The 15,775-nt window shown below is 40.4% G+C and overlaps 1 protein-coding gene across 1 annotated transcript in view; it reads right to left on the reverse strand.

Moving 5' to 3' along the window:
• Positions 1-7,816: 7,816 nt before the first annotated feature.
• Positions 7,817-15,775, reverse strand: part of trpc7b (transient receptor potential cation channel, subfamily C, member 7b) — a 67,477-nt gene continuing 59,518 nt past the window's right edge. The window contains exons 10-12 of the mRNA XM_085429780.1: positions 13,640-13,720; positions 12,627-12,702; positions 7,817-11,178 (exon numbers count right to left, since the gene is read on the reverse strand). Coding sequence (XP_085285906.1) covers positions 11,039-11,178; positions 12,627-12,702; positions 13,640-13,720 — 297 coding nt within the window. The 3' untranslated portion in view covers positions 7,817-11,038. The remainder of the gene's footprint in view (positions 11,179-12,626; positions 12,703-13,639; positions 13,721-15,775) is intronic.

The following is a 15,775-nucleotide window of genomic DNA, read 5'->3' on the forward strand; positions in this document are numbered from 1 at the left end:
TTAATGTTCCTATTGATGGGAACCTAACCAAAGGCAAATGGCAAGTCAATCAAGTCAACAGGGATTATGTATGTGTAGCCTACACAGTCCAGCCACACCACTCTCTCTTTCTCATTAACACACGCAGATAAAACACGCAATGATACACACGCCTCTGCGCTGTCAGCTAACTGGAGAATTGGGTCTGCTCACGGGCTGTTATTATTTTTTGGATTTTCAGCGGGAAAGATGAACTTCTATAAAGTCCTTCCTCAAAGCTTTCTGCCACTGTTTTACATCAGTAAGTCTCACTCACTATTAATTATTGCCATGTCAAGCGATTGTGAAGAAAAGGGCACTAACAAATGAGGTGGTAATCTGTACTCCTGACGATGCGTTACTCAACTGTTACTGCTAATTCCTTTGAGGCTAAACAGCTAAATAGACTCCGCTGAGTTTTGTTTATTTTTTGCTTCATGAAAGAGTAATATTGTTTTCTTGCTTTCACAGCAGGAGCTTCAATTTGCAGTGCAGTCATTTGCTGCAATGGCAGGAGTCCAATAGCCACACAAACATATACTGTCTGCAGAGGCCATCCATCTCTGCTACACTAACACATAAAAACAATGTTAGCAAAGCCCCCAAATCATCAATAATCAATATTTCCGAACAATAAAACCCCATCCGTTTGTGAGTTAAGACAGGCACAGGCAGATCCACATGACACCTGACAGCGGCGATGTTCCCAGACACACTCTCTAGACTACAAGACAGAAATGACAGAGCGAGACGGATTACAAGAACACTGAAACACACGTGTAGGAGACATCTGGCATGTGTAAACCACAAAGAGGAAAATACACACGCAGCTACACACTTACATAAACACAGACAGAGAAAGGAAAACACAGCACAGACGAGATGATCACTGATGGGTGCATGTGTAGTTAGGGGTCTTTATTCTCTTATGTCAATGCACTTCCATTATCAGTGGGACTGATTGCCAACAAGAACCTAAAACAAGCTAAAAAGATGACATGACAGACATCTCCCCACTTTTATTTGCTCTAATTGTATTCATTTTCTTCCAACTATCTTCTCTTTATCCTCTGAGGGAAAAATCATCAGGCAAAATAGGATTTCTCCTTGCCAGCGGATAAAATGCCCCCCCTTTGGCAGAAATCAGATGCTGCACAATTAGTCACTTGATTATCTCACCAGCACACCAAATGCTGCTTCTCATTTCAGGGAGAATTTATAAGAGATGGTTTTAACTTGTCTTACAGTAAAAGGGCAAAAATACTCAACATGAGCAGAGGCTCTCACATCGCAACATTTTAAACTATATATACATTAAAAACCAGCACATTAGCATTCAGTCCTCTTTGTGGAGGACTATAAATACCTTGGAGTACACATTGACAATAAACTGGACTGGGCTAAAAACACCACAGCACTTTACAGGAAGGGCCAGAGTCGTCTCTATTTTTTGAGGCGACTGAGGTCCTTCAACATATGCCGGAAAATGCTGAGGATTTTCTATGAGTCTGTGGTGGCCAGTGCGATCCTCTATGCTGTTGCATGCTGGGGGAGCAGGCTGAGGGTCGCAGATGCCAACAGACTTAATAAACTGATCCGTAAGGCCAGCAATGTTGTGGGGATGGAGCTGGACTCCCTCAAGGTGGTGTCGGAGAGGCGGATGCTGTCCAAGATAAAGACAATGTTGGATAACACCTCCCACCCACTCCATGACATGCTGGTCAGTCACAGGAGCTCGTTCAGTGAGAGACTGAGATTACCGAAAAGCACCACTGAACGACACAGGAAATCATTCCTGCCTGTGGCCATCTCCCTGTACAACGCATCCACTTAACACACTGTTTGCTGCTACAACTACACATGTTTCTTTTCCAAATATTTATTTATAAGTGACTTATGTATGTATGTATGTATATATATGTATATATTGTACTATTCTTAGTTAGCGTATTGTCTGTCTTGTCTTAATGTTGGTTTAAAATGGAGCACTGTAACAAAAAAATAATTTCCCCCAGGGATCAATAAAGTATTCTGATTCTGATTCTGATTCTGATTCTTTGTGAGGTCAAAATATAGTTCAATCCTGAAGAGCATCGCCTGAAGGAAATAAAATAAAAGTCCACAGTGAAATTACAATAACATTTTATATGTGGACTCAGATTCTAATCCAGGGCAAGTGGGCTGCACTAAGAAAGCAGACTCAGCCTTTACGGGTCATTTCAAAGTGTAATCTTAGGAAATGTAAGAATGCAAAGATGCTGACTTGGAGATAGCCTCGCTGTTTCATTCTTTTTAATTTTCATTTCAAATGTGAGTAATTTTCAGGAAGTTGTGTTTAGGATCAGTGAAAAATCCTTTTAGGACAGAAGAGCGGGAGCACCTGAGGTAAGCTATTCCCTGGTCTGATATCTGTGCAACAGAACAGAGTTTCACCTTCCTCACACTTGAAACACAAATAATCTGGACGGAGGAAAAGGATGAAGGTGTGGAGAAGAGTGTCACAGGGAGCAGGAAAAGAAACAAACAGATCAAGTGGAAAATAACAGAACCAGTGCTCCTTACTGGACATAAACTTTGATCCCACCATCAGCGTGTTTGTGTAGCTGAGTATTACTCCTGCTGTTTACAGTCACATTCTGGGAATACGGCCTCTGTATGGAGAACAAACAAAGAGATGCTGAAACAGACGAAACAAACGGGAGATTGAAAAATGCAAACAAGTAAAAACACGAGGGTGGGTGAGTAAGTACAGAAAACAAGAACAAAAAAACAAAACTGGATCCAAACAAAAAAATGACAAAAGGGAAGGAGAGGAAAAGTGAGTCAGAAGATGAATGATAGAGCAAAAGCTATGACCAGCCCATAAAAGGGAAACTATGCTGTAGGTACATAAATAAACTGAGGGGAAATGTTGCTGCAGCAGCTCTGGGATTTTTATAAACATAACTTCCTCTCTACGACTCTTTTCTTACTCACAAATGAGTCTTGCAGAAGACTCATTTTTCTTACGGAAAATGAGTCTTATAGAAAAGTGAATGGGAGAATGTTTGCACTGCAGAAAATGTAGCACCGGGTCCACTAGACTCCTTAGTGGTCATTCCACAGGTGTTGTTCACTGTCACGATTCCAAAGTGGATAAATGATGAGAGCCGACTACTACTAAGTTGTTGATGCTGATGATGTTGATAATGAAATACAGAGTCATGCATGAAAAGTACTGTTCAGTGCTGTATATGACTGCTGTTAGATTTTCAGCATTTATACAAGTCAGGTGGACTGTCGAGTGATATTTTTGCATCCTTTTGCTGACTCTGATAGTTGAATGTTTACCCTGTAAGTTAACAAACGCTCTGATCGCTGGAAAATCTTGTAGATTTTGAAACTACACAATATTGTTGAGCATTTGTTATAAGGTGGTGGTAACAGGTGGCGGTGACTAGTGTTCAGGAATTAAGCTAATCTCTCAGGATCAATACTTTTTTCAGGACAGAAACCGTGGCTCTTCTCAAACATGTAGCTTTTTATTTTTAATAATAAACCTAGAAAACGGACTGATTTCTAGCTTTAATGCTACAAAAACTTTGAAAATGGTGCAATTAAATGGTATTTAGTGCTTTAGTTGAACTAAGAGGCAGAATAATTAAAATCCCAGTAAAGTATCTGTCTGTAGGCACTTAAAGAGAAATTCTGTCAGATGGTCAGGGCAGGAACGGTAAATTAGTTTAATTGTCCTTCAGATTATTTTAAATAGCAGACCAATAAAGCCCTCGCTACCCATTTCTATCCCGAGCCTCAAATGTGGTCGACAGAAAGAGCTCTTTCTGGGGGAAAGATCTTCTTATTACAGAGATGCACACCTGACACATTTATCTTGTGTGAGAGCATTTCATGCTTCTCACTTTGCAATTATGAGTGCACTCATGGCTGCAGACACTCTCATTCCTCAGTGCAGCAGCTCACGCGCCTTAAGGCCCTGTTGAGCCACCTGGAGAGCTCCTCGGAGTTGTCAAACGAGTCCCCTCATCCATCTTGAACCAGCGCAACATTGCTTTAGAGAATTGGTAAAGACTTGGCGAATCTTTCCTTTTGAAACCCCCACACACCACGCCCACCCCCACAGCGTCAGACCTCTCAACTTATCTAGAAATTGCACATTTGGATTTCACCAATGATGAGAATTTGTAATAAGGTCCCCCCCAAAAAACTGCAGATTTTTACAGACTCTCATGTCAGCAAACAGGAGAAAAAGCACAGAACATTCTATGCTGTCTTTTATCTGAGAAGTGAGTATGATTCTAAGGCTGTGGTTACATGCTGTACAGCTGACCTTTGGTTTGTTTAAAAGGTTTTTCTTGATGAGCTTCTCTCCAGAGGGCTTTCCCCTAATGAGGATTGTGATGGGAAAGTGAGAGGGCCTATGGGTGTGAATGGTGCCTTGGACAGGAGCTGTCTTTGTGCGTTATCGTGCAAAAATGATGAGCAACACTGTGGCAGGGTGTGGCTTGCGGATGCCGTGCAGGTGCATCCGCCACACCCCGCCACAAACACATGCTTGTCTTTGAAAGCAAGAGTGACTTTTGAGTTCAACAACACTTCGGTGTCCCATTAATATATTTGTGCAAGCTTTTGTTTGTGTACAAGCAAGCTAGCATTTACTGTTTAAACGTGAGTGTTTGTAACAGACAGTCTGGTGTGTATGCATGTGAGAGTATTCATACTTCAGTGTGTGTAATGTGTGCAGATTTCTGGCAAAGATGGCGTTAGTGCCCGCCTACGTATGTATTCAAGCTTCTAATATTATATCATATGAGGAAGAGTAAGCTTCTACATAAGCTTGTATTTATACAAGCATTGTGTGTGTGTGTGCATGCTGCTAAGTCTGTCTTCTAAAACGGCTTCTAGGCAGTAGGATGGGGAACATGGGAGAGAGTGTAATGTTTCCTCCAAAATCCCTGGAATCTCTGTCTTTCGGAGGCAGGAGGTCACATTGTTCACTGCTTTGCCGGGAGAGAGAGAAGGACTGATGAAGGAGGTGAGAAGGATGGAGGGTGAGGGAGAAAAGGAGTTAAGAGGGAAACAGCCCTGGGCTTCTGGGACAAATTACACCACAGAGGGGATGTCAGTTATACTGCGTTGCTCTAAGACACACACACACACACACACACACACACACACACACACACACACACACACACACACACACACACACACACACAAATGTCCTCATTGTCATTAACGCCAGCTGATAGGCCAGTGATAGCTTACAGATCATACACAAACAAGCATCAACATACGCACTTCCATAAAATGTTACCTCCAGGTTTAAACACAAACATGGATACACATAAATACACACCTAGCCTGACAGGGTGTGTTATTGAGTAATACCCTTAAGGCCCAAAACATATCAAAAGTCTCAGGGAGAGCACTGAAGGAAATCAGATAATAGAATTTCCAGTGAATGTCCAAAAGCACATATCCCTCTGAACTGACTTTGTTGCTATGGAGATAGTCCAGTAAGGGTCTGGGCTGCTGTTTGTGTTTTTGTGTGCTTTACAGCATTTCTGTGCAGGATTAAAGGAAGTCTTTTTTTCTTTCTTTTTTTTTAAAGAATTTTGGCTTTATTGGTCTGCATAAAGAGGCAGAAAGACCAGAAAAAACAAAGTGAGGAGTTGTCAGAGGTTATAATTCAAGGTAATGGATTCTCCTATGTAACTACTTCTTTTCTGCATGTTTAAAATTGTTACTAGAAAGATTTTGCCCAAATGATTAAATCCTATTACACGAGGTGGGATTTTTAGTAGTGGGTATTGTCACGGTCAGAAACTTTCTTTTGGACTGTAGCATAGCCAGCGTGAGCACATAACAGACTTCCTTCACTGCCTACACCATCATGACTCCCAAAGACGAGGAAAAATCCAAGGTATCAATGCCAGTAGTCAAGACAGCAAAGGACCCAGTGTGCAGGCAATCAGATTGTGGAAAAACTTGGTGTGGTAAAAGTAAAAACGATACAAGCCATCTAAATGCAGAGAGCCAGCTGGAGAAAATTAAAACGGGGAACACTTAACAACAAAAGTTAGTAACGACAGCCTGACATAAGACTGAAGGAAAAACACATGTACACAAAAACTCAGACACTAATGAGGATGGGAAAAACAAAAGGAGGGAAGTAAAAACACAGAAGGTCTCTTAAGGAGCTAATCTTCAGAATAAAGCCGAGTAAAGCAGACACACAGAGGGAACACAGGAGTCCCATAAAATGAGCAAAACCTTCAAAATCACAAAGGAAGCAAAAAACCAAACAAAAAAAATCACCCAAAACAAAGGAAGTCTAGGACAAATCTTTACAAGGATCCTGACAGGCAGAAAAAGGCAAAATGAATGGAAGACTTTTTAATCAAAATATTTCTTCTCCTGAAATGACATCTTCTGTATAACCCTGTCGTGTCTCAATAGTCACAAAAATAAATTTTAGTGGAAACAAGGACACCAAAATCTGCTGTTTGTCATCTAAAAGAAGACCATTTAAGGCAGGTTTTAGTGAAAACTAAAGGTGTTTGTTGGCGTTTTTATTATTGCAGTAGAGGCAGTAAAAGTTTTTTTTTTTTAAAAAGTGACAGCCTGAAACAGTGCAGAGAAAGCATTGACTGAATATCATGGAAAGACTAGAGCCTAATAAACATCTGCACGTACGTAGGAACCGAGTGTTTGCTGTGCCGTTTTAGAGGGCAGCTTTCAGGAGGCGCTGGCGAGGTCAGCACACAGGTGCAGGAACACAAGCACACACACACTCCGGCTTAGAGCAAAGCCAATTTCCCAGTCACAGTGGGGCTCCTTGGCTTTTAAACCCTCTTCAAAATCAGTCTAAAATGGTCTATATCAAGGCAGCATTAGCTTGATGTAACGCTTTTACAGTAGTAAGACTTTGCTGTGGTTTTAAGAAACTGTTCCTGAAGCGCAGCTCATTATCACAAAAGAAACATTACAGCAAGGTGGGTGTTTATAGAGGTTTGAGGGCAGTAGGACCATGAGGGTGGAAATCTGGCTAAGATGTCCTCAATCTGGCACTATAGCTAAGCTCTAATACCTGACAGAGGGACTTTGAGTTAAGTTATTAGTGTTTCCATGACATCACATTATAATTAACTATAATTGTGGGCAAAGACTATTAAATACGTATTAGATGAGTTTGCATGCTAAGCTGCATAAAATACAAAAAATTGTGGAAACAGAAGGGTGGCACACTGTTAGTGCTCATCACTGTCACCCCTTCCTACCACTGTCCAGGAGCCAGTAGTTGTCTGTCTCTCCATGTTATCCCTGTGAAAGAGTGGCAACCTGTCCATCACTTGTCCCCGCCTTTCACCCAGTGTCAGCTGGGAAGGCTCCAGCTTCAGTATGACCCTGGTTGGATAAGTGGTCAACACAATGGATGATGGATGGATGTAAAGCAGACTATCATGTTGAGGTGCTCATATATATGTGTACAACACAACACAAAATATATGGATATATTTCATTATACATATGTTTTATTAAAAATATTATGTGTATTATACATTTGTCACACTGTGTGAAAGTGTACATTCTGTCTGGGGAACTCCCAGCTGTTCAATGTGTTGTGAACAATGTTGTTGGAGCACAAAACAATTCAGCAGCCACATGTTTATTTTCTTGCTCCAGCACCTCTCATCCACTAGTGGGTAAAGGTAAAGACAAATGCTGAATAATTAAATTCCAGAAGCAGAAACATACAAGGTAAATAAATAAAAAACAACAACAACAACAGTCAATATAGAGCTTACTCTGTTTAATTTAAGGATCAAAAATATGACAATATACCATACAAGATTTTGATTTAATTATTAATTCTTGTGTAGAAGTTAAAAATACAGTATTTGAGGAAATGTTCTCTTCCTGGTGGTGGGTCTTTTCATCATTTGCATGGTTCTACAAAAAGGAAACTAATTAACAGCTTTAACACCTAATACAAATAAATAAAGAAATAAGGTCGAGTCCATTTAATTGAAATGAAAATCTGTCTGAAAAGCCTTTATGTATCTGAAACAAATTAAAAAATCATATCTGTAAAAACAGCATTTTAATTATGTTTAAAGCCTTCTGATTAAATACTTACTATCTATTTGAATTAGAAATATACTTGGTCGTATTTTCCTACTAGCGAGTTTAAGCCCTATCTATAAGAATGAAGTCCTATCTGTAAGAATGAAATTATACAGTAGTGTATGTATATATACATACACTACTGTACATTTTAATTATACATATATATGCAGGTTTTAGGTTTTACTGTCAAAGATGACTTGATGGTTTTGGGAACTACCTGGGCTCTGCCTGGCAAACACCCACTTTCAAAGTTGTTTGTTCAAGCATTTGTTTAACTTGGACCACTATTAGGAACTCTAAAGTGATGCAACAGCAAGTCGGTAATTTATCATCAGCTCTTGCTGCGGTCTTTTATTTTCCTGCAATCCTGTTTCAGCCTCTTTTCTGTCTACGTGGCTTTTGTTCTGTGGTGGATGCAAAGTAGAAATTTAAGAGGACCTGCTAACAAAAGATTTTCTTTGACAATTTAAAAACATGCTGTATTCCCTCTCTCGTATAGAGGCTAGAAACATTTTCTAGGCTAATATTTACCAGTGTTTACTTTCTTTTTCTTAATGCCAGTTGCTGCGTTCATGTGTTGAACTAGTGAATAAACACTGCTGAACCAATTATAGTTCTTAAGCAGGAAAAACACTTACTCTGTAGCAGGAGATTAGAAAATATCCTTAAAAAAGCCCTCTAACTCCTGCAATGTCTACTTGCAGGAGAAATAGTGTATACTAGCTAGGACAATTACTAGAACCATGAAAAAAATTCCTAATGACACTGTTGCTGATGGCTGCAATAGGCCCATCTTGACTCTTCCATCTGAGGGCAAATAACTACTGTAACCAGCCACACAATAAAAGAATGGTAATATAGTTCTGCGTTAGCTTAAATATATTTACATTTTATCTGATTAATTTCAAGAAGGATTGATGAAAGTGAACGGTATATTCTAATTTTCTGAATTCATAGAAAAAGCCTTGGAGGAACCAGTCTAACCCACTGATTATGACATGGCGTCTCTAAACTTAAATGTGGAAAAATGTGCAGATTGGTGTGACTGCCAGCACTGGATGTTGATGTTTTGAATGAAGTATAATTTTCAAGGATTCAAGAAAGAACCTTGAATTTAAGGACAGGAGCTTCTTAACTAGAGCTACTGGTGTGTCTTTCAGCTTTGGGATGCCTAGTATGTTCATATTTGCTTTAAATCAAAATCTGGGCCTCAGTCACAAACGGGAACGATGATGTATCTGATCCCACAGGTCATCATCGATTTTAGCACCCCATTTATATAATATACTACAATAATGTCCAGATTTAATAACTTCTCAAACTGTTTTATACTTTTTTTTATTTTGTTTGTTTAAACTATTGTTCAGCTACAACCAATGTCTAACACAACACTTTAGTTTATGCTGTTGTATGTCAAATATGTCTCCAAAATAAAATAAAGACCATAAAATAACTCTGCACAGCTTCTGCAGCTGAATTCCAGTTTTACTGCCAGATCACTGCATACATAAATATATCTCTGCATCTCGGAGATTTTCTCTCCTCACAAATGTCTGGCTGCCCTGGAGCAGACTCAGTTTTGCTACCTTCATGGGCTTAACCTCAGTGCTGACCTTCTGGATTTAGAGTTGTAAACATCGTGGACCTGTCATTTTTTTGTTACCATTTTAGAAAACTCGAGACACTTAGTGCTCCAAACACACAGTGGAGAGGGGAATATCTAAAGCAATTATCTTGGCCATACTTCAACACGCTGGTTTAAAGTTGTTGAAACAAGAATGGCCCTCTCGATTTTAAAGAATGGAAGAGAGGTATTGTGAAAGCCTCAGATTAGTTTCTGTTTATCCTAACTGTCATTTTCTTTTCTGGCAGCATGAATGAGGTAAAGAAGAAACTGTCTGAGTGGATTTTTTTTTCTTAAATTACAGTCATTTTGTTCTAGCATGGATCTTCTGGATCTGCAGGACCTAATACTGTCTGTGCTATGAGGACAGAATTCTAAATGACATTAAGATAATAAGATAATGTTTAATATTTCAGTGGTTTATTTAATGACTTTTAAATAGGTGCATTTTTCCTGAATCCATAGAGTCCTGATCATAGGTTGTGCACTATGAATGGATATGCATTAATTAGACAGCCTGCTGTATAAAGGTGTGTGCAGTATTCTCACAGGCATCTATGCTTGCCCCAGCAAAGTGAGGACTCAGAAGCAATGCCAGCCTCTCCGGTGTAAATAACAGTGGCAGGTTTTTTTTTTAAAAGATATTTTTCTCACTTGTTCCTCTCCCCCTCCAGCCCTCTCTCTGTGTCATCCCGTTTCTGGGTTTCCCTCTCCGAGTTGGTGATACATTGATATATCTTGGCAGTGGGTGTGGGGGCTTTTACTGCCTCAGTCTTATGCCCCGTGGTGCCTCGTCATATCTCATGGAAGTTGTGTTTTCCTCCTCATTCGTCTCCCTCTGCCTCCCACCCAGCCTGCGAGGCTCTTTCTTCCTCTTCTTTCTCGCGCCTCGTGAAAGACTTTGCCTTTAATTAGAATTGAACTGTCAGCACAAAACCCCTCTGACTCGCTTTACTTCACCTCTGACCCTCTTGTGTTCACAATCTGCTTTTCACATTCCTCCCTAATTGTGTCCTTGCATAACTAAATCAGCTGTTTCACTCTGCCCAGTTTCTTTATGTCATGTTTTTCTTCCACTGTCCTCCATTCATCCTGTCTATCTCATAAACATCCTACTTCCCCTGTCTCTTTTCTCTCCCTCTTGTACTATCAAGGCCTTAAAAATACCTGTGCTCACCCAGCTTTCTGCTCCCAACCCCCCCACCCCCAACCTCTTCCTGATTTCACCCTTTCTCACATTCTCCCCATCTCTTCTTGCAAGTCCTGTCAGTGTCTCATGGTGTTCTTGCCAAACTTGTCGCCAAGTTGCTGGATAAGCAGAGCCAGCTCGCCTGCGGCCTGGGACTTCTCCTCCAGGAGTTCATAGCGGAGGCTGGAAATGTCTTGCTTGATCTCCTTCAGCTCGCCTACAACACAGTCATACACGGACACAGGTACAAAAGAAGAGCTGAGGTATGGCACAGGAATTAGGGCACATTAGTACGAATGATCAAAGACATGCATGCAGGTAGGCAGTAACCTACAGGATCACACAAAAACTGTTGATCCATGTGAGCAATGACATCATTTTACACTGAAGTACACACAGTGCAGTCTCAAACGCAGTAACGCATAACTCTTGTCCCTCCCAGTCCATTTAGAAAATTTAAAAACCTTTTCAAAGCTTCAGTTTCATCTAAAAAGTTATTAGGCTCGTTTTTCTTTCTTCAGTAAACACACAATACTCCACGGTGACAAAGCCATTTTTCAATCTAATAAAACTAAGAGGTGAATATTAAATTTTGAATTTTTTTTAGGCTTCAAATGTTGCTGCAACTAAAACGAAGACAGTTGCGCCTAATTCACCTGAAATAATTAGTACATAAGATCTCACAGTTAATGGTGTGTCAAAGTGAAAGCCAACCCACTATGTTCACAGAACTGTCTGCACAATCATCACAAAAGCCTGTCTAAAGTAACAATTGGGGGAGGATCCAAGAAATTTTCTGCAGCATTCAAAGTGTTCATTGTTCTCTAATGGAGAAAAGTTGAAAACGTATGAACAGTCTCTTTAGATCTGCCCACTTAGCCAAACAGAGTAATGAGAGATGAAAGGGCCCCGATGCAACACGTAACCAGAAATCAGGTGATCACTATTAATGAGTTCCAGAGCTCCTTTGCAAAGATGGGATAACTTTACAAGACAAATTCAATGCAGCAGCCACCAATTAGGCTTTTGTTGTAGATTGGCCAAACAGAAGCCATTCCTCACTAAAAGGCACGTAGCAGCCCGCGAGGAGTTTGCCAAAAGGCACCTGGATGTATTTCTGACCATGCAAAGCAAACTCCTCTGGTCTAATGACAGGATGATTAAACTACTGGCTGAAATTCCCAGTGGAGTGTGTATAGGAAACCAGGCACTGAGTGTTCCCTCATTAATACCATCCCTACAGCCAAACATGATGGGGGAGCATCATACTGTGGGGATGCTCTACTTCAACAAAGACTTAGGAGTACAGAGACACCTGAAAGTGGCTCCCCCATCCAACCTTGTTGGAAATTTTCCAAAATAATGGTATGCCAACCTTGTGCAAACCTCTCCACACTCCGAATACTTATGTTAAAAGCATATTTTAACCTTTTATTTTTTAATTTATACACACACACACACGCACAAGCATTTTTACTCTGTCTTTTTAAAGTGTTACAACTCCATTTATATTTTTTAAGTGAACTGAATCTATTAAGACATTTTTATACATACTGTACCAATATGCAGAAAAGTTGAAAGCGTCTGAAAACTTTCCGAACCCAGTGTTCCTTAAGCACATAATGACACAATGAAAGTGGGCTTTAATGAAGAGGGAATTTTTACCTTCATTAACTTCATCACTCTCTCTGTCCACTTGAGCCTTAAGCACATAACGCTTAATCAGGCGCTTCATGATCTTCTATGAGAAAGAGAAGAAAAAGAAGATTAGACAAAGAGGACGTGTCAAGGGGATGTGACGACGGATGCTATATTTACCCAGTAAACTTCTCTGATTGCATATTTCAAAACTCATCCACGCTTGTGTGTAAACATAAGCACAAAGCTGTGAGGACAGTGAGTGAGTACTGTGCCTTTGAGATAGTAAGTGAGACACTGAGAATAAATCTGTGGCCAACAGGGATCTGCTGCAACTGTTTCCAAGCTTCAAGCTGTCAATTTCTGCATGTAGGCACTGTGAACATGGGTCAGTACTGGTCACCCCACATGTAGCATACATGCACACCACACCAATTGACATCTCACTTTTGTGTGTGGGTGTGTGTAGTGTAGTCTAGTAAAAAACACACAAAATAGGAGGCTTAAGACAAAAGTGGAGTCAGCCTATCAAGGAAGCTAGATTTCCCTCAGGGGAGAGGTGAAGAACAGACTAAGGTGGAAAGCATCTTTCCCCTTCTCAGTGTTATACTTTGAGCTCATTTACTGAGTGCCTACCTTCGATCTCTTTCAAACAGCTCATTAGAGGAATTTTCAGTCTTACCCTGTTTCTCTCTCTTCTCTTTTTACCTCTTCCTTTCAGTCAGTGCCCTTCCATTGAAACTTGAGAGATTTCTTCCTCTCCACCATCTCTACCTTATCTCTGTGTCTTCCTCACACCTTCTTTCTTCTCTCTTCTGTGTCAGAATTTCCTCATTGCTTCCCTCTCCTTTCTCCTTCACTGTCATCACCCTGCAGCAAACCTTGCCCTCCCATCTAATACTATTCTCTTACATATTCCTTATGCTGTCTGTTTGTCTCCCATTTGATTCCTTTCTTGCCTCCATCAAAATTTTAAGTCTTGTCTCCTTATCACTCCACACATCCTGTGCTCTCTGTATCCAGTTCGGTCTCCATCTTACCTGGTATCTGGTGGGGTGTTTTCTAGCTTTTCTCTGGGTGAACTCTTCTCCAGGCCGTGGATAAGACTTGAAGCGTTCATCCTACAAGAGCAAGAAACAGATAGAAGAAGTCGAGTGTTAATGTCATATTTCAGGTTCTATGGATCATGTCAGACGGAAGCATTTGAAAAGGGTGTTAACGGAGGCATCATAGTGGCAAGATGGCAATAAAAGAAAGGCTAGGGCTTAGTGTTTATTAATATCTGCAGTTGAGATGTTTTAAAAGAGAAGGCAAAGAGAGTTGACTGCATAACCTTGCCAGAAAGAATCTTTATTAACTCACTCCTAAGTGCCTTTCATGTCTATGACCTTGCTTTATAGCATGTGTGTCACTTCAACACTGCAGTGTAAAAAAAATAAAGGGTATAAACTGAAGTGCGAACACATGCAACAAGCTGGTCTACAGTAAAAGCAGGAAACATCAAAAAGACCAAATGCTCAAAAGGAGACTAAGTTTAGCAATAAACAGATGAATAACCTATCCTATCCTATCCTATCCTAGAACTTCCGACAAGGCTTTAAGTTATGAAGCATCCGAGTGGATTCCAATAATCTTTTTTCTCCAAGAACAGATGAAATGTTTAACTGTAAAAAGACAACCCAAATTGTTTGAATAAAAATAAGACCATGCAAATAACTACTGTAACTTAATAAAAATGGGTTCCCTTTAAAATCAAACCAGAAGAACCCCTTAGCTAATGTTCGTTATGAGAGAGCATTTATCAAGATGAAAAGCTTGGTACTTCAGTTGTCAGTTTGAGCTCTCAGTGACTTTATGTTTTTTTTTTTTTTGCAGGGAAGTTCATCTTGTGAACTGGAGGAACAGCAACCGTGGCTCAGGGGGTTGGGAAGCGTATCTGTAACCGGAAGGTCGCCGGTTCGATCCCTGGGCTCTCTGTCCTGGTCGTTGTGTCCTTGGGCAAGACACTTTACCCTACCCTAATGTAAATATAATAATACGGTAACCACTGCAGCCAAGAAGAGAGCCTGACGAGCCCAGTTGTAAGTAAGCTATTAAGACTCGACTGTACACCGTGTTCGTGTTTTCCTCCGAAAACAATAAGTTCCGTTGGAGCAGCCTTTCAACGCCTCTCTCTGTCAAGAAAAGTTGACCCACACAACAAAGTAAAGCTATTTTTCGGCTACGGACCCGCCGTATTAGTCAGAGGTCCCTTTACTACAGTTCGGAGTCGCGGACCTTCAGTAATAGTAATAAATCACACAGCAATAGTACATTCACGTTGTTGTAAAAAGCACGATAATATATTAAGTAATCCAAAGTATTCAGAATACGTTACTGTCATTGAGTAACGTAACGGAATACGTTACAGAATACATTTTGGGGCATGTATTCTGTAATCTGTAGTGGAATACATTTTAAAAGTAACCTTCCCAACACTGCCTACTGGTGTTGGCCAGAGGGGCCGATGGCGCGAAATGGCAGCCTCGCTTCTGTCAGTCTGCCCCAGGGCAGCTGTGGCTACAACCGTAGCTTACCTCCACCAGTGTATGAATGCGAGAGTGAATGAATAGTGGTATTGTAAAGCACTTTGGGTGCCTTGAAAAGTGCTATATAAATCCAATCCATTATTATTATTATTATTATAGCATTTTTGCGCGCTATTGTGAGGCAAATAAATATCTTTTTAATGTATTTTTTTATCATTTCTTTATTGTACCATACACCCAGACATCTACTATTGTTTCAGACTCAGTGAGTGTGAGAAACACATATCTTATGCAGAGGTTTTACAAAGGCCAACTGACAGAGCTGAAATCTCTTTGGTGTGTTTTCTGTGATCTAGTCCCCATGCAGTAACCTGCTTTGTGGGTTTTTGCTGCCTCCAGCTACCTCATATTGAAATTAATTATCCCTACTGCTGTGAAAGGCAGTTAACCAAAGAGCACAAGAACGAACATGAACACCACCACAAAACAAACACTTACCGAATGAACACAAGTACACACAATTTATGAGCATATGCTTTTTGAATCTAAAGTGATTAGCTTCACGTTTCTTAAACGGCACCAAAACATACACCATCCACTACGAAGATACAGACACAGAAAGAGCAGGCTGCCTTTTCCTAATCTCAC

The sequence above is a fragment of the Copadichromis virginalis genome, linkage group LG2 (genome assembly GCF_057382275.1).
Source record: "Copadichromis virginalis isolate Kocher_CV1m ecotype Utaka linkage group LG2, C_Virginalis_male_GT1.1, whole genome shotgun sequence".
Lineage (NCBI taxonomy): Eukaryota > Metazoa > Chordata > Actinopteri > Cichliformes > Cichlidae > Copadichromis > Copadichromis virginalis.